The sequence below is a fragment of the Prunus persica genome, chromosome G1 (genome assembly GCF_000346465.2).
Source record: "Prunus persica cultivar Lovell chromosome G1, Prunus_persica_NCBIv2, whole genome shotgun sequence".
Classification (NCBI taxonomy): domain Eukaryota; kingdom Viridiplantae; phylum Streptophyta; class Magnoliopsida; order Rosales; family Rosaceae; genus Prunus; species Prunus persica.
The window spans coordinates 40245624-40266533 of NC_034009.1; the positions used below are offsets into that span (position 1 = coordinate 40245624).

The 20910-nt window shown below is 36.9% G+C and overlaps 4 protein-coding genes across 6 annotated transcripts; 1 reads left to right on the plus strand and 3 right to left on the minus strand.

Moving 5' to 3' along the window:
* Positions 408-6431, minus strand: LOC18789950 (PX domain-containing protein EREL1). 3 transcript variants are annotated; one of them, XM_007225103.2, is made up of 10 exons: positions 5893-6431; positions 4922-5032; positions 4254-4352; positions 3975-4061; positions 3634-3742; positions 2676-3460; positions 1977-2141; positions 1603-1845; positions 1069-1263; positions 408-911 (listed from the first exon to the last, which is right to left on the minus strand). In XM_007225103.2, exons 1-10 carry the CDS (start codon positions 5980-5982, stop codon positions 720-722), a joined length of 2076 nt encoding a protein of 691 aa, XP_007225165.1. In that variant the 5' UTR covers positions 5983-6431; the 3' UTR covers positions 408-719. The 3 variants fall into 3 exon arrangements, with proteins under 3 accessions (XP_007225165.1, XP_020422494.1, XP_020422498.1); XM_020566905.1 differs by lacking the exon at positions 5893-6431 and having other exon boundaries at positions 4254-4344; positions 4922-5018; XM_020566909.1 differs by lacking the exons at positions 4254-4352; positions 4922-5032; positions 5893-6431 and having other exon boundaries at positions 3634-3737.
* Positions 10449-11177, minus strand: LOC18791568 (putative lipid-binding protein AIR1). Its single transcript, XM_020562804.1, has one exon. It carries the CDS (start codon positions 11143-11145, stop codon positions 10756-10758), a length of 390 nt encoding a protein of 129 aa, XP_020418393.1. The 5' UTR covers positions 11146-11177; the 3' UTR covers positions 10449-10755.
* On the plus strand, positions 13963-16118 carry LOC18792584 (vesicle-associated membrane protein 711). The gene is made up of 4 exons (XM_007223896.2): positions 13963-14609; positions 14696-14886; positions 14990-15153; positions 15671-16118. The coding sequence occupies exons 1-4, from the start codon at positions 14393-14395 to the stop codon at positions 15759-15761; spliced, it is 663 nt and encodes a 220-aa protein (XP_007223958.1). The 5' UTR covers positions 13963-14392; the 3' UTR covers positions 15762-16118.
* LOC18790367 (protein FAR1-RELATED SEQUENCE 6) lies at positions 16525-19605 on the minus strand. Its single transcript, XM_007225079.2, has 2 exons — positions 19447-19605; positions 16525-18632 (listed from the first exon to the last, which is right to left on the minus strand). Exon 2 carries the CDS (start codon positions 18630-18632, stop codon positions 16626-16628), a length of 2007 nt encoding a protein of 668 aa, XP_007225141.1. The 5' UTR covers positions 19447-19605; the 3' UTR covers positions 16525-16625.

Sequence of the window (20910 nt, forward strand, 5' to 3'; positions counted from 1 at the left end):
AACTGACGTATGACATCACAAGCATTTGTGTACCAAATAAAGGCAAAATCTTATCTCCTGTAGTACATTTTTGTTCTCTCTTCCCCAAATTGCATGGTACATTTTGTAGATATGGCGTGGCTTGAAAAGGTACATTTGTTGTTAGCCAAAGAAAATGGTTCCTTCGTTTTGAGTGCTATTATTGATATACAAGTTACCTGATAAAACTACGATTGCGAAAGAAGAAATCGAAAAGTTTCTGTTTAACCCGAAACAACCAGCAAAAAAAGAATTCGAAAAGTTACTGTTTAAGCCAAAACAACCAGCACAAAAAATGTTACTGGCATTTGAAAATTTTGAGAAGTATTTTTGGATCCAGTTCTCAAATCATGCACATAATAGACTAGGGCAAAATTGCTTTCAATCTCTAAGCCAATACGAAAAGGAAACCGCTTTCCACTAGTAATTTCCTTTCATCTCTTTCTATTATTCATGCCCTTGAAAAACAGAAGAATACAACATTGTGCTAATGCAGAGAATGCACAAACTTTCTAGAGACTTGTACATGTGTAACCACAAGCTTAAAGAGTGTCGTGTGTAAAGAGAGCTATATGAAACAACAGATGATGAAGGACTCAGATTATTCTTTTTTTTTTTTTTTTTAAGAAAAAACAAAAATTTACAATATTCATCCCTACATTTTCCTACTTACTCATGAGTGAAGTTTGTCTTGAGGGACATCAAGACGGGATGTCCATTTTGCAAGCCTGACGTATAACACTGTTCACCTGTTTCCGTAAGCTAGCATTTTCAGAAAAAATGTCTGCAAGCATCTTCCTCAACTCATCATCTGTTGTTCTTGTATCATCAACAAAATTGTCAACTTCACCAACATCAGTAGTGGCTCCATTGTCTTGAGCTAGGAGTTGTACCTGATCAATTGAAGCAAAGTTTACTTGAGATATGGTTTAAAAAGAAGGCTAGCAACAAACGAATTTTAAGTTCAAGATTTTTAGAAGCCGGGCCAAATTGAAGTGTTGAATAATGTGACAAGATGCCAGAAAATAAAAAATGGCAAACAAAAGTTACCTCTGAAAGTAGGAGGCTAATACGATTGTCTGATGTTGCCAACAAATCTGAAGCCTCTGGTAGCATTGATGGGTCTTCAGGAAAATTGATATTACACTCTTCAAGCTGCTTATGAAGAATCCTACAGTCATGCAACAATCTTTTTCTAGCAGTTTCTCCAAGCTTGCTTGTTTGTTTTTCCTGTTGGAGAAGCTTCTGAAAAATTGAAAAAGAAATGAAAGCTTTAAACATCAAAGTTTCATTAATAATTTACTCTCTGACTCATCTGCTACATATCAATTAATTGAAGTTACTCGGGAAAACCATGAAAAATGAATGGACTTTTTTATTTACATTTTAGAATGCAAAATGATAATATGTCCTATTCTTGTATGCAAACATCTATCTTAGAAGAATAACAGAAATGCAAGTAATAACAAAAATGCAAAGAAGCCAATTGTTAAGAAGAATAACAGAAAGCAGAACCACTTCAAAACAATAACTAGTTAGAAATAGTTGGAATTTAACAATGCTTTAGCAAGGATAACAAACTACCTCAGCTTCAGATTTCTCCTTTAGTGATTTACTGAGTTCATACTTCAGTTCTTTTTGGGAACTGCGTAAGAATTTAACTTCTTTAACAAGAACTTTAATATCTGCTTTAGATTTTGCCTCTAGCTCTTCATATCGCTTTGACAAATTCTCAAGCTGCTCCTTATAAGGATCCAACTCCTGCGGCATTATGTCTTTCTCCTGAACAGTGGAATCTTTTGTTGTATCTGCACACGACTTGTTATCCTGGTACCATTCAATGTATAAATCCCAAATCATTAACAAATGACAGAAGCAAACCGACACAAAAGAAAAAAACCGTGACAGATGCAAAAGACATAATAAAAGTAGACAAGACAAACATTAGGAATTATAACCTGTTCAGACTTCAACTTCAACTCCATTTCCAATGACTTCCGCCGGAGTTCCTCCATATCCCACTGCATTTTGGTAAACCTTTCCCTCTCAATTAAAATAGCTTGCTGCAGGTTTTCTTTACTTTTCTGTCTAGTAGTTTCAAGTTCAACTTCCAAATCCTTGACCTGCAGAGACCCAATCAATTAGGCCATGAAATCCATCTGTGAAATCAAACGGTGTACGAATTCTATCAGCAGACAACTGTAACTAATTTTTATCAACATTTATAACTTCACAAGTGCGGCAGCTAATGCCTTCATTCTTACACAAAACACCAAACTAAGATTTACAATGCATAATTATGCCAATTAATCTTCTGAGAGTATGTGAGCAAAGCATACTTCATAACTGGACACTGCACATTTATTAAATATATAGATTACTCTGGTGAAGAATTTTAGACACAAATTTATGACAGGATTCCTACTGCTCTTGGCACATGAAAAAGAACATTTTCTTACAGGTTGTTTATAATGGCTTTGTTCTCTTATTAAGCATTCTTTATACTAAAACTGTACTTTCTAATTTCTAATTTTATTTTAAATATCAAGTTACAAATAATCAACTTAGATATAATCAAGAAGTTCATCTACAGCCCAAAAAAATATAATTCCAAAAATTGATACCACGAAAAGCATGATTAATTTAAATTGACATACCTTTGTTGTGAGGTAATCTTTCACTGCTATTTCTTGATTTAACCTAGCTATAAGATCTTCCATATCTGTTTTTGCCGTTACTAGTCTTCGCTGCATAGTCAAGAGAACCCTGCTTAATTTATGCCGCTGATCTAACGGGAGAACTACCTGAGTGCCACCTGAAGTTTGTAACTCTGCGTTGCCAAGAATTTCTGTGATGCTTGAAACCTCGGCACCTCCAACAAGGTCGAAAGAACCATCACCAGATGAATTTGGAACCCCAGAGTTAGACATTTCACTACCTCTTTGAGAGCTAACATCACTTCCCACACTTTCATTTGAGAGCTTGCGAGAATGGCCGAATACTTTACTATGCTCTGGTGCAGAGAAAAGTTCCATTCCATTACGAGCTTGAATTGAAGTTTTAGAAGCATTTCCATTATATGTATCCTTCCCTATAACATTATTGACATTTCTTGCATGCACTTTATGCTTGGGAAGGCCTTCCAACTGCTCTAGTATAGTCTGTCCCATAAACAGTCCTTCGTCAATATTGGCCATGCCATACTTCACAAGCTTTTCTATTGGGCTTGTTAAATCTTCATCCAATAAAAGATCTTCGATACCAATTTCAGAACTGTCATCCCTTGCTAGCCTAGGTGTTCCTAGCTCAGATGTCTCATACGCGGTATCACTTCCATAATCTGATGCGATTGATGAACTACCAACAATGACAGGTAAGGCAGAATTGGGAGGCGATTGAAGTGAATTCACTTCTGAAGAGTTTTGACTTGCATCTTGGAATGCTGAAATGTATTATGACAAGGAACTGATACATTAGCATCTACAAAAGGATTCTAATTTTGAAAAATTGTGAAATAGAAAAAGATTCATTAGACATCCCATATCACTAAACTGAACATGTATTACACAAGATAAAGATGTATTACAACACTTAATGCACAAGGTAGTCACATACAAGACCTAGCTGCAGACTCTAGTTCCAGAAAGGATGCAACTGCAACACTTCTTGATATATCAATATCAGAAAGCAGCTTTGTCATCCAAGCCTCCAAAGAGCATCTTCTCTGCAACAAAACTAAAACTTCTTAGAAATATTAGTCAGCGTCTCGGAAGTGTATGAGTGTATGCACGGCCCATGTTTGAAGATTGCAAATAACACTGTTTCTTGGAAAAAAATTACTTTTCAGTTAAGACTTGAGACTAATCTTCCCTTATGAACAAACCCGAGGGAGTTTCTTGCTTTCCGTTGAATACCACTCATGTTAAACTGATTAAGCAAGAGAACACTTCACCTACCTCTTCCAACAGTTCCCGGCTCTTCATCCGCAAAAGCCCCTTGGGTGGAGTTGGTGGGAGATTTTTCTTGGGAAATGCTTTTTTAAGCTGCAAGTGACAGCACACAAAGAAAATAATAAGCGTCCTTTGATTAGTTTACTTAAAAAGAAAAAGTCATGAACACATTTCCTTAAAGAGTGCTCAGAGAACAGTCAAGTAGCCATCATGATGTGAATTACCATACTACCATAAAGTAAATACCAATTTTACTGAATATGACAGCCTGAAGTCAGTACTTACATCATTAAATAACTTCAGAAAATCATTAAATCTTCTTAGCACTCCACTTGTAGTTGTAATACCTTCTGGTGATTGTACACCAACCTGAACCCTGTAGAACTGTCCCTTAAAATGTTACAATAGAACATGCAAAAGACTGGTATAGACTGTAAAAAAATGTGAAAGTCTAAAAGATGAAGTATCAGCTTAAAATAGACATTGTGCATGCAGGTAGTATAAATGTTTATTTTACAAGAAACTAATATATTTATATGTTTATTCACATTCAACCGAAAAAGTTAAATCTATCCAAATGGGAATCTTTGTATGGTCTGAAAACATTATTTTTGAATAGAGTCTGAAAACATTATAATGTAATACAAGGAAGACTTGCTAGGGTCAATGATGAATGACAATGCACCTACAGGATCACCTACAACTTTATGTTTACCAAACTGACTGCTATACCACCCAAATGCATTGCAGAAACCTAAAAGACCATGAAGTAAATTAAACATATTTAATTTACTTGTGGACGAGGCTACCACCATATTATTCAAAGCTTCAAGCATGGAAAGTTCAACCATGGACATAGATTTCCTAATTGTACTCGGATCCCAAAAGATGATATAAAACAACATCTAACCCTGGGCATATATAAACACTGGAGAGTCATTCAATTTGAATACCACTACGGGATCTGAATTTCTTGATTTTGGGAGGACAACCCAGGAGGGTATAATGACACAATAACTCCACCCTGTGCGAGGATCATGTGGCCAAACTGTGTCCCGCCCATTCTGCAAAATGAATGTGAACCTTTTGGATTAGAAGATACCTAGAAATTATGTTCAACTTTGATTGACAATAAATAGTGCAATAATGGCAAAGGGGGAAAAACAATTATCCACACTAGAGAGCAGAAATGCAACTGTTGAGAAAAGGTCAAATCTGTTCTTTCTGGTGAAGAGCTCGCTAAACCCCCAAAAAAAACTACCCACCATATAAAATGACAGAAAAGCAATTCTTTTTCATCTTTTGGTAACATGATGTTCAAAGTGTGGATCCACCTCAACTTATGTTTGCAAGATTAATGGTTATTATTCCTAAATGCTATGAGATTGCTCGATGAAGAAATAAAATTGTAATCTTAATTAATAAGTGGCATGACTTGTGAAGAAATTGGGCAACAAGAAATTTTTTATGCCAAATTGGAAAGCAGCTAAGGGAAAAAAAAAACAAGAAAGCGTTCAAATTTAAAGCGTAGATAGTCTAAACACACAGAGTCCAAGAAGTCATACCCATTGACATTAGATGGAACCCTGGGCAAGAGTGATTAAAGTAATGGTAAGAATTGAATGCCTAGAGATGATTAAAAAGTAAAAAAACTTTTCAAGAAATGTGAGTGCATTGCTGAAGCTGTAAGAGAACAGAGTTGAGGAGGTGCATCCAACCACTATAACTGATGAACTGATCGATTGTATAAAAGACAGGATTAAACTAATAATTAAAAGCTTAAATTAGAAATTAATGAGCTTAAAATTAGACCAAGTAAGCGGAAGGCTCGAATTTACAAACCCAATGAGAATGTAATTCAAAGTGAGGAACTTTAAATGAAACTTGAAATGAACGGAATTGAAGAAAGCGAAAGCAAACGAACCCATTTCCGCGGAGGAGGACTCCAATCCATCCCAAGGGGCAGCGGCGAAGTCCCATCGTGCCGGTGCTTCGGAGGACTCCGTCTCTGCATTTTCCGATCTTTCTACAACACACTCGCTCTCAAGAATTCACTTTCTCTCTCTAAGAATTGAAATCGATCATCGCCGGCTCTCTCTCAAGAAGTGGGAAAGAGAGACGGAGCTAGGGTTTTTGATGATCGGATCGGACGGGCCGGCCAAGGAGAATCTCTCGGTCAAATAGAAACAGAAACAGGTGGCCTCCGCACAATTTCCATTGCCCGCTTCGTCGTCACTGCGAGAGCGATGGCGCACGTTAGCAGAAGAATGGGCAACGTGGCTAATCGGAGCCGCGAGCGTTGCGTATCACCTGCAGCTTCGATTCGTTCTCTTTCTTCTTCTTCTGTAGCAAAAAATTTCGAATGGCGAGTCTTCTCTCTCTCTTTCTCTTTCTTTTTCTCTTTCTGGAAAGAGAGTCTGTCTGGTTTTTTTTTTTTTTTTTTTGGTGGAAAGAAAGAGAGTCTGTCAGTATTCGATTCGAAAGGCCACCACCGATTGCACCTCTTTTCTTTTTCTTTTTATTTTTCTTTTTTCCTTTTAAAATTTTTTGATTTTATTAAATAATATTTTTAATTTCCTCTTTGGTAATATTAAACAGTCTCACCTAACTGTCTTCATTTGCAGTTGCATTGAGCTTCACGGCGGGGACAGAGAAGCAGGCGGAAGGCTACTTTGGACCTTTGCGTTGAGTGAAAACCCCTTATTACCCTTGGGCCTTCACGGCATTGGCATCAAATGCTTCTTTTGGTATTGTTTAGGGTTCTTTAATCAATTCAACCCCCACTATCTAATTTACTTTTTTTTTGATTGAATTGGTTGGTTTGATTCATTTGGGCTTGACCCATGAAAGTTCCTTTTGTTTTTTGTTTCACTCTTTTGACCCCAAAAATTGGTAGGTGTGGCCTTTCTTTGTGCATAGATTGGCCCATGAAGTTACATTTGTTTCTTTGCTCTATCCATCAACTTAGCATCTAAAATTGAACAATCTAATGGCTCCGAAGCTTAATTGGGTACCCTCAAGCATGCCTAGTCTTTCTCATTGACCATTTGTTGAACCAACTTTGGTTGTGTGGGCACGTTGGCGGAGTCAGAAATTCATGTTATGAGGGACATTTTGGACTATTTGAAAGAATTTAGTAGAATGCCGTAATAAAATGTAAAGTGAAGAATTTTCATAGAGACCAAATTCCATTTGTAATGCAAATGACTGAGATGATTAAGAATAATGGTCTTTATAAAATTTTCCATTTTTCATAGAGACCAAATTCAAAAAGTAGAGCAATACAGATGAACATAACTTTGCCACAGAGACAAACCAAAAATCCAAAAGATTTGTATGTGCATTCACCTTTTATTGCCATCTATAGATGGCAAAAAAAGACCCTCCTTTCTTTATCTTTTGACTCACCTTTGTTCCCAAAAATGAGATTTTGACAATAAGATCCAAAACAAATCCCAAAGCTTTGGCTTTTTTAAAAATTTCCAACCCAATTTTAATCAAAAAGCAAGTGTGAGCTTCCATGGTCATGATAATCTCTGAATAGAGAGGAGGCAAGACAAGACCCCATGTTTCCTGAGCTTCAGCAAAAGGACTTCACACCCTTTCTGTAGTACTCAGCTGCTGCTGCTGCAACCATCACACGCATTCTCTTACAGTGTGAAAGAAATGTGCTTGGGATTGATACCCAGGAATCATAGGCTCTATTTTACTATATATACCCACAAACCAAAGTGAAGAAAACGCTTCTTGTACTAATTACCATCAAACTTTGTTGTATACACATATTCACCATGTTTTATCTCATAAAAGAAATCATCTCGATATATAAAGGGAACTGTTATTCTCACTCTCGGCACTCTTATCTCATGCAAGAGTGCGGAAGAATCAACAACAACCGTGGCGAGAGTAAAGTTTTACTTAAGTAACTAATCCTCCACTAACAGTTTATACATGGGGGAAATTTTTTTTAATATATTTCTATTATTATTATTTTGCACTAACTGTTACATATGGTCATGAATTTCAACCCTCACATCCTGATTTTGTGAGTATTGATCGGAAATGATAATGCAGGGAAAAAACAATTAATTAATCTGTACAATTGGTCACGCACTGAAACACATGTACATGCAAGCCTAGAGCTACAAGAGTTATAACAGCATAAAACCAGGCCTAATCTCAGGGGTGGTAGCTTAGGCTTCCCTGCCTTTCTAGGCACTTCCCTTGAACCAGCCTATTTGACAGTGCAATTACAGTGACATTCAAGCAATGCCTAATAATATATTTATTAGGAAGAACATGACAAGTCTGAGGCTCTCATCAGTGCCTAGTCTACCTTAGGTGGCATTTTCTTCAAGGGAAGGAATCAAACAAAGGGAAAGGCACTTTGGAGTTTCCAGAGCTGCAGCAAGAAAAGAAAAAAAAACTAGACAGAAATTTTTACAAATTCCCTGATCATATGTTTCTTAATTGCTTGCAATATAATTCTGTGACTAACTTTTCAAGATCTTGCAATTTAAACCACCTGCATGAAAAGGGGTAAAAGGAGAAAAGGGCTAACACAGAAGCTTACATTTTATAGAGCTAGAAAGAGGATAATCTTTCAGAATTGCAGTGGCAAAGTAGTAACCAGTGAAGGGCAGAGAGAGAGAGAGAGAGCTGTAGAAGGAAGATGAGAATCTTTTTATGACCAATTCAGATCCTGCCAGTGGTGTTTCACAGCTTTCTTGAACTGTTTTTGTGCTATTGGAACTGCATGAAAATTATCTGATAGTTCCTGAAAGGGCACAGACGTTCAAGAAAGCTGTGGAAAATCACAAGGAGGATCATCTGTACACACATCGAAAACTTCAACTTATGATTCATGGGATACATGATTTCTCAATTCTAGCATAGCATCTGATGCTTATTCTGATTTTGAAGAAGGAAAGGGAAAAAAATGGAGGCATGTAGGTGATTGATGAACTGAGAGGTTATTTATAGAACGAAATGTCAGTATTTTCTGATGATCTACCGATTACATTCTAGCACATCAGCACCAAACACAATTTGGACCCACCACTTGGCACTGCCATTTTGGTCATTCTTAATCAAAAGCAGCTGATTGAATCAGTAACTAATTATATTGATTAACTTAGGGAGGAGAAAGAGCTTTTGATGATGCTTTTATGTTCACTTTCCAGACTGAATTTTCAATATCAGATCTCTATAAGTCTATTTCTATGTGCCATCAGTATCACTATGCTAGAAAAGATGCATGGAAATAGCCATATCTAAAACTTTAACACTGAATGCAATATCCACTCTATCCCTCATTTTATGAAATATTTCGGGAAAAGGTGCATTTGTTTTGCTTAATCAATTTATTAGTGACCTTGTTATTCACGCCGATTAGTAGTACATAAATGCAAAGATAAGTGGTTCAACCATGCGTTCCACGTGGCTCGCAATATTTAGAAAGTGTTTCGAGAATGCATTCCACGTGCATCACAACATTCATTAAGTGTTTCGAGAATGCGTTCCACGTGGATTTTCATGTAAGATATTACGTACTACCAAAAATCATAAAAGAAAACTTGAGATGAATAGGATTTTTCATGTATAGATATATAAACCAGCTGTGATGTTAGAGATGTTAGTTTTCTCAAACATCCCAATTTTTTGGTCATGTGTGATGAAGAATATGATTAACCCTTCGAAGTTCCTTTTCTTCTTGAGTAGGTTGTAGGGAATAGTTTTAAAATCCCAAAAGAAAACTTACTAGAAAAGAAGGTTCAAAAGAAAAGCTTCTGAGGTTTGCTTTTCTCATATTTGCTCTTCTTTCAGATATAAATGGATGATGGTTCTTTTGTAGCTTGACAGGCATGGAAGTTAGGGCCATTTATAGCCAGAATTGGATTTTCTTGTGTTGGTTGCTATGCAATCGTACCAGACTTAATGTCCAATTTTATATTGGGATCCGGGCAAGATTTCATGTTCAGATTTCTTTCGAATCAAATTTTGATTTTCAATTCTCATCCATTGAACTAATTAATATGTATATAAAAAAAACATCCCATGTTACAAAATAGTTTTTCTATTTTATACAAGCAATAATCTATATATATATATCTAATATCTATATATATAAAACAAAAGACACAGAATGGTGAAACATTTAAAATATAAAAAAATATTCTTAGTTAATACAAACATTAAGAATTGAAATTATTAATTAAATAAGGATAATATGATTAATTTATACTTTTTCATATTAAAAAAAATTAAAAGAAAAATCAGATAATTGGTCCTATTTTTTTGGAACACAACTACCCATTATCTTTTTTAATTCTAAAATAAATTTAAAATCTTTTTATAAAAAAAGTCTCTCGCAGGCGCAGAAGTGTGTGTTGGGAGGGGAATTTAGAACTCGGCTATAGAGTGGAGAACACATATGCTCTAGCCAACTTGACTAAGCTCATATCTGCTGATACAAAGCGATTTAAAGCAGCAGCTAAAATGCATAATTCATAGCACCAAATTACATAAACAACAACAATTACATAACAATAAGGGAAAACAGGCAAACAGGCTTGCCTGCTTATTATAACAAATTGGGCATTGCCCTACAAGACTATTAATTAATTAATTAATCCCCTTGTTCTAGAAATTGGAACAAACAAGGCAAGATAAAGGGCATATAAAAACCAACATTGGAACCATTAGCAACATACAACAACACCGTACCTCACACATCCTAACAATCTAATGCAGCACAATTTTAAATAGTACTAAGAGCTTGTAATTCTCATTCACATTTGAAACCAGGGGGCACTGATTTTTGGCAAGCACTAACAAGCAAACTCAATGCAACTGGCACTTCCAAGTTGACAAGCCCTAGCACATTGTTCTTGATGACAGTGCAGAGACAAAGGGCAGCTTCCATATCAGCCAAGCCTTCAAGCAATGCACAGCACTTGCTTGTAGGAGGGGTCCCAACTGGAAGGTTAACAAGTCCTAGAAGATCCATACAAACCCCCAACTTCAATGTGTCTTTTGGGCAAGTTTCAGGTTGGGGTGCTGGTGCGGGAGGCATGGGGTGAGGCTTGCAGGTGTGGCAAGCAAGAGAGAATGTTGATGAGTAGAAAAGGATTGAAAAGATGAGAATGGTTGCAGAGAGCTGCTTGTTGGAAGCCATGGCTGAAGTGGTTTAAGGGTTTGATGAAGGGTGCCTCTATTTTAAAGGCAGATTGTGAGGTTCATGTTTGACAATATGATTGAGTGGAAGAGAAATGAAAATGGATGATAATGTACGGCAGTAATTTTTTGTATGCTTGTGAGGAAGAGAAGTCTGTTTTTTAATGTTCCACTAACATAAAAAAAATTGTTCATTTCTCAGAATCTCTGTTCCCTCTGCTGCCAATTTTCTACATATTACATGTTCAATGCTTTTCTGGTAACAAATAATGTGAGGCTCTGCATGTACAATGTACATCCCATAAAAGGGTAAAACAAATTAAACTAAAAAAATTAAATTAAAAAAATAGGAAAAGAGGAACAATTGCATGCCAATAGCAAAACCTATTTTGGGGTGCTGCAGAAAAATTACCTTAAGTTAGTCATTGAAAGCAATTGTAGTGGATGCATGATCAGTAAATGGGTTCCAGCTTGTGGGTTGTGACAAAGATGAAAAGGCCCATTTGGCTTTTTGGTCGTTTCATTTTCTTGTCTATTGGGATATTCTTATGTCAATAATTGAAGGCAATGTGGCTAGGTTCACATGGGATGGACACAATTGTCGGAGGCTGGGGGCTACAGTTGGAAATTTTTTCAGAAAAAAGGCAATAGAGCTCCACTTTTTTTCTGTACAGAAAATAATCCAGATTTCAGTTTCAGCCAATGTGGTAAAGAGTTGATGTACATTTGAAATTATAGTTGGATTTACATGTAAATTGCATGATTCTCTAACAAGGATCGGATATTCAGACAAGAATAATGTAGATTAGGTTAATTGATCAAGATAGTATGTCAGCTTCCATGAACCCAAGTTCGATCATCCTCTCCAATATAGTTTTAAAGTTTACAATACAACACCAAAAATAGGAGCAGACATTGTGTGGTGGGGCTTTTAATAACCCAACCTACTGTTTGCTAGGCCCAAGCCTGCCCAAGGCTACTATCTTCTGGGCCAAGCGATGTTAATTTTGGGTCCCAATTCTTACAAAGGAGTTTGGACAATTCCATAACTCTGAATCTGATCAAATATAGGCCTTCACTAAAAGATACCTGCGAACACTTTTTTCTTTTTCTTTTTTTGGGGGCCGAAACCTATGAACTTCTTTGAACTTTTGAAAAGGGATCATGTCAACCACTGAAGAAGATATGTTATCAGATATTTGGTATGTTATGTACAAAGATGTGTATCAAGGAGGGAGGAAACTTCCATGACTCTGGTTCATATTTAGGGGCGGCCTAAGTGGCCTTGGCCCCCTCCATCTTCTCACCTCATTGACTATATAGATAATATAAGCTTAGATTGCAAAAATAATAATAATAATAATAATTCGCCACTGTGCACATGGTTGGAACCAGCTTTTGAATGTGGACTAGGACGAGACAAGCTGGAATAAAATTTTCCTTATGATTTGGGATGGGTAAGGAAACCGAGAAAATATGAGCCGATTCATGAAAATAAAGTTGAATTGGGCTTTACATGCCAGGTATATGGACCCTATGTTGGTATCTTTCTCCTTACATATGACATCACATGAGGGAAGATATATAAATAAGGGTTGCACATATCAGTAGCATTCAAAAATATTTTTTTCCGTGTATTAATTTTTGATGCAAGCGATATTGAGGGAATGGAAAAATTCGAACACAGGATCCCAAAAGTACAGAGAACTATTAACACTCAAACTGCAAGTCCCTTGCAACTATACATTAATAAATTAGACATGATCCATTTAGTTGACTATACTGATTTATAGTTTGATTACATAAGATAGTGATGAATTTATGCTTCCAAAGACATGGGACATATAGCAATTCAAATAAAAATCCCAGAAATATCTGTACTGTGTTAAAGAGACCTTTTACGTTGGTTGGCGGGTTTTTGTTTTTGATATTTAAGGCGGGCACATCACAGATCACACACACACACGCGTGGGACCATCACAAAACCCGCCTTCCTTGTGCTTTGGATATGGGCCACTCAAGTCGTCAACCACCAGCGCTGGCCGCCCAAACACTTCAAAATTTAAAACTATTTTGTTTCCTTTAAAAATATATATATATATACACAAATGGCATTGTACTTGTAGCTAGCCGAAGCTTCTTTGCCTTTTGTTATAGCTATTAGCACCTTCCTTCCCCTTATTTTTTTCTGTTTAAACTTTTCTGGAAAATATATTACAGGTGGATAAGTAGAATTGAGAATCGTTATTGGCGCGTTAAAAAAATCATCACACACTTCTTCAATTGTAATTTATTTTTTATGTTTTTATAAAGTGAGTAGTGTATGATGATTTTTCTGGAGTGTCAATAACTATTTTGTTAAAATTTATTTTATTTTTCTAGATGTGTGAATAATTAAAGTTTAATTAGTATTTGAATAATTTGAAGGTTGAACAATTTGGAGCAATATTCGCGCATGGGCAATTTGAAGTTGGAATCATCCATCCAATATTATAGAAAAATTATTGTACACATCATGTCGCATGAAATCCAATTCTTCAAGACGCGCCCTGGAAGGAAACTTCTCCACATTGGACGGCTCGCTTCAATATACAGTCCACCCATATAGGAATGGACAACTATATTTAGTAACTGTTTATAAATAAATTAAAAACTTCGAACTGTAAAATTGTAATTGTATTTTACAGGAATAATATTATTTTGTCATTCTCAATTATTTAAATTTTATTATATGAAAAAGTTATCACGCGTAATTAGTTGAGGGACTTACTCTAATTGATAGTCAATGTAGAAATATGATGGCCACAATTGTTCAACGTTCGTATAAGTGGATGTTAACTGTTGATGCGTTGTAAGACTCGCTTGCATCAACGGTAGACATCGACCGTATACCTCCAATCCGCATGTCGGCTATGTATTTGACAAAGACCCATTCCACATGTCGCCCAATTATCGTTTCGTTGTATTTCAGTTTGATACCAATCCAATAGGCCAACACTACAAACAGTAATTTCACCCATTTTCTGCCCCCCAAAAAAAAAAAAAATTTACACAGAGAGAGAGAGAGCGCTCTCAACTTTCATTTCATATTCGAAGATTCAACAAGGCTTGATTTGAGGTGATACTGAACCAAAAGCGGAAAAGTCGGTCGCCATCACCACGAGCTCACTGTAATTGTTTAGACAGAGAGAGAGAGAGAGAGAGAGGGGGATTTGAGCTGATCCTGGTGGTGGCTGGTGGGTGGGGAGATGGCGATACTGTACGCGCTGGTAGCGCGGGGATCGGTGGTGCTGGCGGAGTTCAGCGCCACGTCGACGAACGCGAGCACAATCTCCAGACAAATCCTCGAGAAAATTCCCGGCAACAGTGACACCCACGTCTCCTACTCTCAGGATCGCTACATCTTCCACGTCAAGCGCACCGATGGCCTCACCGTCCTCTGTATGGCCGACGAGACCGCCGCCCGTACGTCGTCGTTTCATCAATGCCTTCCCTCCAATTCCCCCAATTTTCCCTCCTCAAATTTTCAATTTTTGATCTTTTTTATGCAGGGAGAATGCCTTTCGCTTTCCTCGAAGACATTCATCAGAGATTCGTCAGGACCTATGGCCGCGCTGTTCATTCGGCTCAGGCATACGGCATGAACGATGAGTTTTCTAGGGTTTTGAGCCAGCAGATGGAATACTACTCCAACGATCCTAATGCCGATAGGATCAATCGCCTGAAAGGTGAAATGAGCCAGGTAAAGGTTTAAACTTTGTCACTAATTTATTAGGTTCAATTATGGATCCGATTTTGTTTTTGAATGCATTTTCAATTTCTGTTTCATTTTTTTGAATTTGTAGGTGCGAAATGTGATGATTGAGAACATTGACAAAGTTTTAGAAAGAGGGGATCGCTTAGAATTGCTGGTTGATAAAACTGCTAATATGCAAGGGAATACCTTCCGATTTAGAAAGCAAGCTCGCCGTTTCAGAAGCACTGTGTGGTGGAGAAATGTCAAGCTCACGTATGGTTTCTGAACTCAAATCTCAATTGCTCAAAGAATAACTTCGAAATTACAAACTTTTTTGAAATTTTAAATTATGATTTGTAAGATTCTCGTTTTATGTAATGGGTAATGTTTTCGTGTCAGACAGTGTGGCATACATTAGGCTAGAGTGTCAATTCAACTATGTATTCAAACCGCAGTTTGTGCATATTATGTTGCTAGAGTGTCAATTCAACAGCAAATTCAAACCACAAGTTTGTGCATGTTACGTTGCTAGACTGTTAATTCAACTAGGTATTCAAACACAGATTGGGTCAGATTTTCTGGAAAGAGCGTTTTATATAATGGTAATGTTTTTATGTCAGACACTATGGTGTGTTCCATTTGTAGACTGTCAAGTCATTTCAACTACGTATTCAAACCACGGTTTATTGTTTAGATTGTCTGGCATGAGAGTATTTTCCTTCGTGTAATTATGATTATGCAAATGCATTACTTGCATGCCCCCACTTACCAGATGCTTTGAATCTTGCAGGGTTGCTTTGATATTCCTTGTGCTGGTGATAATTTATGTTGTGCTGGCTTTTGTTTGCCATGGCCTTGCACTACCCTCCTGCTTGAAGTGATAGTGAGAAACAAGTGAGATTGGAATGTGCTTCCTCTTCATATTCCTCCTCTTCTGGGTATATGGGATTCTTCTATTTAAACTTCCACTGTTGTAAGTTGTGTCAGAGTGTCATTTCTATGTGATTTGAAATGGCTCAGTTGTGTGTGTTAGCCCGTGGGAGTTTTGAACTGGTTCCGGTTGTATGTTTGTTTTTCTTTTTTGGCCAAAAGGTTGTATGTTTCTTAAAACCGTGGCTTGATGAGTTTATATTTGTGGCTGGTCTCATTTATCTAATTGTTTTATTCGATTGTGAATTTGGACTAATTGTCCGAAGAGCTTAATTTATGTTCATCGACAAACTGCAACTTGTGAGACACATGGGTGATATCTTCTTCTTGGTTTTGCCTATCTTCCACGTCTGTACAGTAATCGGCTGTAACTTTTTACTCAGGTCTGTTGCCCGTATTGATGTGCATTATTATTGTGCAGAGTCTCGTGTTTATTTTTGAGTAGGCAAAGCAGCAGCTAAATATGAGGGAGATTAGAAAGTCAAGAATGAAACATAGAGAATGAATTTTGTTACTTCTGCGGTTCTAAATGCACTCAGATCAGAAGAGCTTTTATTTGATAACTTGTATGCTTGGATTTCTATGGGTTGGCAGGCCTTATCTAAATTGAATCAGTGAACAAAAAGCTTCTGGACTTCATCTACCTATTAGTTGGCACGTGCTGTCCACGAATGCTAAGAACAGTTTCTTAGTCACAGAGTTAATTCTATTGCCTTAGCCAGAAAGAAGGATAAAAGGATTCATTGAGAGAGAGAGAGAGGGAGAGAGAGAGAGAGAGATCTTTGTATACATTAAGTAATATATATTGTTCTATGTTACACTAGGGTATCCTCTACAAGATGAAACTTGTTTAACAACTCCTCCAATGCTTGCAAGGTAGTCTTATAATGTTCTTCAGATTGTGCCCCTTCTTCCGCAACCGGAAGGGCGAGTTTATAAAGATGATTATGCCAGTACACTGGGTTATACACATCAATATTACTGGAGCCATGATGCAGAAGATACCTGCACTTGAAATCTTTTCTCCACCGCGGCAGAATGTAGCGCGATGGGACTTCTTCCACGCCGTTATAGTTGAGAACGTTTAATGCATGCCTGCATAGGTAACCTTTGTAGTTGAACAAACTGCAGATGCATCGGATATCGACTTGTGTTGTTTCGTACAAAACCTCATAGCATCTGACTTCCTTCTCCTTTCCTTCAACTTCAACTCGTTCTTTGACTATGTAGGTTATTATAGGGCCATTCACACTCACCTGCCTCGTGTTGAAGCAGGAGTACATCCCCTCAACCTCCAACTGGAACCTCTTGAAAATCTCCCTTGTATATACCTTACATAGCTGCACTTCAAAGTTACATTTTGTCTTCAGTTCAAAGCTTGAACTTCTTGACTCCAGATCTGCCACCACCTCTTTCATGCGCTTCCTATGTAGAGCTAGATCGTACTTATCGACGAATTCCTTAAACGACGTATGTTTATGTACATAACCATCAAAAAATGCAGTTAAGCTCTCGTTTTCTTGGATGGGGATCATTCCGGAAAAAAATGTGTCTTTCAAGTAAACTGGAACCCACATTTGCCGATCTTCATACAATATCTGAAGCCATCTATTCTCTCCCAGTTCATGACACTTGACCATTTCCGCCCACGAAGTTTCAAACTCAGCTATTTTCAATGAATTATAGACTGATTTGTGCAATTGTCTCTTGATTGCTTCATAGCCCTTCAGTCCTCCCAACTTCTCCGGAACTTTCTGCATGATATACCACAAACAATAGCAATGCCGAGCATTTGGGATAACCTCAGACACTGCAATTTGCAAGGGCTTGCATTGATCAGTAATCAAAACTTGCGGTGGCTGCCCTAGCATGCATTTAAGCCATGCCCTGAGCATCCAAACAAAATTTTCTACTGACTCATGGCCAAGGAAACCACAGCCTAACAACACAGATTGCCCGTGATGGTTAACACCAACAAATGAAATCAGGGGGATTTCATACTTGTTTGACAAGCATGTTGTATCTATTGCAACTGTGTCACAGAAGTAGCCATATGCAGCCCTGGACCTGGCATCCGCCCAGAACACATTCCTCAGGTGCCCGTCATCATCAAGATCCATCAAATAATAGAAATTAGGGTTCATCAATTTCATGCGGCAAAAGTAGTTGTAAACTGCATGAGCATCTCCTTCTTTAAGTTCCAAGTGCTTAGAGAGATCAATAGAATTCAAACCTTCACTTTCAGTAAAATTTGAGTATCCATTGCTCCCAACATCCATAACAGGCGTTCGGTACAGCTTGATCGTATGAATTTCTGTCACTGGCTCTGGCAGCGGTTGCGCGCTTTTGGCAGCAAGGATCATTTTCTTATGTGACTTGTAGAACCTTTTGATTTGTGGACTCACCTGATGGTTGTGTTCAAGCTCTACTTCAACTATTCTCCACCTTTTCGAGTCCACCAGTCGGATAACTACCATGGCAGGACAACCGGTTCTTGTTTCTGGTCTTGGATTATTGGCTTCACTCTTTTTCTTAAAACCTGCACTGCTGCAACTCAACTTTGCTCGATACCGCTCTTTTCTCTTTGACCTGAACCATGAGTTGCTTACTCTGATGCCAAAGCCCTGTTCTTTGCCATAGATATTGTAAAAATCATAGGCTTCATCAAAAGAATCGAACTCCAAACCCACTGTGGGTGCTGTGGGGTCCTTTCTTCTTTGTGTTTCCCCAGTTACATTGTCATGCTCAGTGAAGTCTCCCTCTAACTCATAATCATCACCTTCCTCAAATACTGGCTCACTATTGAGACAAACTTCTTCCATCTGAAATGGCAAACATAAGAAGACAAGAATTTTTACAAAAACTTTTAAAAATTTTAAGATACTTTTCCAACAAATGGTGATTCATTTGTCAAAAGTTTGACAATGATCCAAAAACAACAATTGTCCTCTTCTTCCAAAAACTAGTGTAGTGGTTTGAAGCAAATGCTCTCCAGGAAAGCTCATGGTTCGAGTCCTATCATTTGTGTAATGTGTGTGAGTTTAGTATGTTACCACCCCTCTTAGTAGGAAAGGTGCTAAAAAAACTGAAGGGTAACTAGTTTTTAACCCCTGTGAAATACAGTAAAATCAAATATTGTAACATGGTGAAAAGATCATCACTTTGAACTAATTTTTCAAGCAAGTATTTCCAGAAATCTTCAAGGTAAAAAGGCTAAAACCCTTCATACACTCAAACTACTTAACACAACTCCACAACAAAGATTTACCAATTCACAACTCCACAATCAAATGGACAATCCAGAGCTTGTTAATGGGGAAAAAATGTTAAAAGAAAAAAAATGAAAGACGTGTTCTTTCGTTGAATTTGCTTCCTTTGGCGCTTACTTAGAGGGAAAAAGCGCTAGAGGTTAACGCAAAATTAACCCTTTTGCTTTTCTAACCTACCAAACGGATTAAACACTATTTCAGGCCCAAACAGGTTCGCAATTTAACTTCTTTTACTTTCCCACCTTTTCTCGGAATCCAAACAATTTACTAATCGAAGTCGAAGGTCAAAACTATCCATTTAACCCATTATTTAATGCAGAAACACATAAAATTGAGGATGATAGAGTGAGGGCTTAGGCGATCTTACAGCGATTTACCGGGTCGGATCGGCGAGGCGGGTAATGAACTGTCAGAGGAATTGGGGCTGAGTCAGGGCTCCGAGTTGGCTGTTGCTGAAGGAAAATTGCGAGTCACACTGGGGATTACGGACCTTCCACAAATCTATCGATCCTGCGAGCTGACACGTGGGCTCAACGTTATTATACAGTTATACTGTTTTCTCTAGGGTTTTCCTATTTTCTTTTTTAGAAGATTTGTAGAACAAATAAAATAAACATTTTGACACCCTTTCATAGTTTAAAACTCTTTCATAAAATAAAATAAACACCAGATTTTTATGTTTCACAATGTACCTGGAAATGCAATCCAAAGGATATTGATTTTATAATCAATCGAAGTTTTTTTTAGCATCATGGCCAAAAAAAAAAGGTTTTTTTTTTATAGCTATTATTCACTTATCCAAAAACTTTGTGTCTTTGTTTTATATCAATTCAATAAACGAGTGAGTGAATAAAGAAAAGTATATATGATGACTTATTTAGAGTGTGAATAATAATTCTCTTTTCATTTTAACTTCAAATATTCAATTGGTTATTGATTTTTTGTTGCGCTAAGATAGAAAATAATGTGATATGTGAAAGGTTTTTCAAACACTCAACTACGGATAAAAGCTTGCATCCCACAAACTCATACTCCCTTTCTTTCTCTCTATATTTCCTTAAGTGTACAATCAATGAGAAAAAAGACAGCAAATGAGTATGAATCCGTGACGACTAAGTTTTTCTCTAATTGTAAGCATTCACATGCTCTATTATATTCCACATTGAAACCCGCATTGAAGAATCTTGAGTTGTGAGTAGCGACATTTATAACTTCTACTCGTACTCCTTGGTGAAATATTATATGTTTTAATGTTGAAGACAATTTATATGGGTAGCACCCCTCATTATATAAGTATAGAGTATTTTAATTTCAAAACCAAATGATCATTGGTATTTTTGGACAAAACAATCAACGAAAAGGGGTTTATGAAAATAATTTGAAACTTGAAGGGGTATTCGTGTAATTTCATAAATCTCATGGATTTTTGTGAAAACACCAAACTCCATAGGAGAGTTGGTGTAAATAGCTCATATTAAGATACCGAAATGAATATGATATGTGCGGAAAATTGTTTACATAAAGGTTGAAATTAAATTAGATTTGAAGCGGATGTCAATTTATTTTTGTATTTTTTTTATATTGAGTTACATTATCGTTTTGAAGAATTCGATTCTTAAGAAATATATATATGATTGTTGATCGATTATTTGGGAATCTCAAATACAAAATCATAATCCCAAATTAAAAAGGTTCTAAGCTATGTCTTATACCATGATCACGAAGTTATATATGCATTAACATCAAAGATTATTAAACCATTGCACCAAAAAATTATGGTTTAATCTTCCAAAGTTTTATCCTTTTATCACAAACAATGAATACATCAAAA

Coding starts and splice junctions, on each gene's coding strand:
- LOC18789950 (XM_007225103.2), bottom strand. CDS start 5,982: ATGCAGAGACGGAGTCCTCCGAAGCACCGGCACGATGGGACTTCGCCG. Junction 5,033..5,892: donor GTCCTCCTCCGCGGAAATGG/GTTCGTTTGCTT, acceptor TTCATTTTGCAG/AATGGGCGGGACACAGTTTG. Junction 4,062..4,253: donor TTCTGAAGTTATTTAATGAT/GTAAGTACTGAC, acceptor TGTCACTTGCAG/CTTAAAAAAGCATTTCCCAA.
- LOC18791568 (XM_020562804.1), bottom strand. CDS start 11,145: ATGGCTTCCAACAAGCAGCTCTCTGCAACCATTCTCATCTTTTCAATC.
- LOC18792584 (XM_007223896.2), top strand. CDS start 14,393: ATGGCGATACTGTACGCGCTGGTAGCGCGGGGATCGGTGGTGCTGGCG. Junction 14,887..14,989: donor TGAAAGGTGAAATGAGCCAG/GTAAAGGTTTAA, acceptor TTGAATTTGTAG/GTGCGAAATGTGATGATTGA. Junction 15,154..15,670: donor TGGAGAAATGTCAAGCTCAC/GTATGGTTTCTG, acceptor TGAATCTTGCAG/GGTTGCTTTGATATTCCTTG.
- LOC18790367 (XM_007225079.2), bottom strand. CDS start 18,632: ATGGAAGAAGTTTGTCTCAATAGTGAGCCAGTATTTGAGGAAGGTGAT.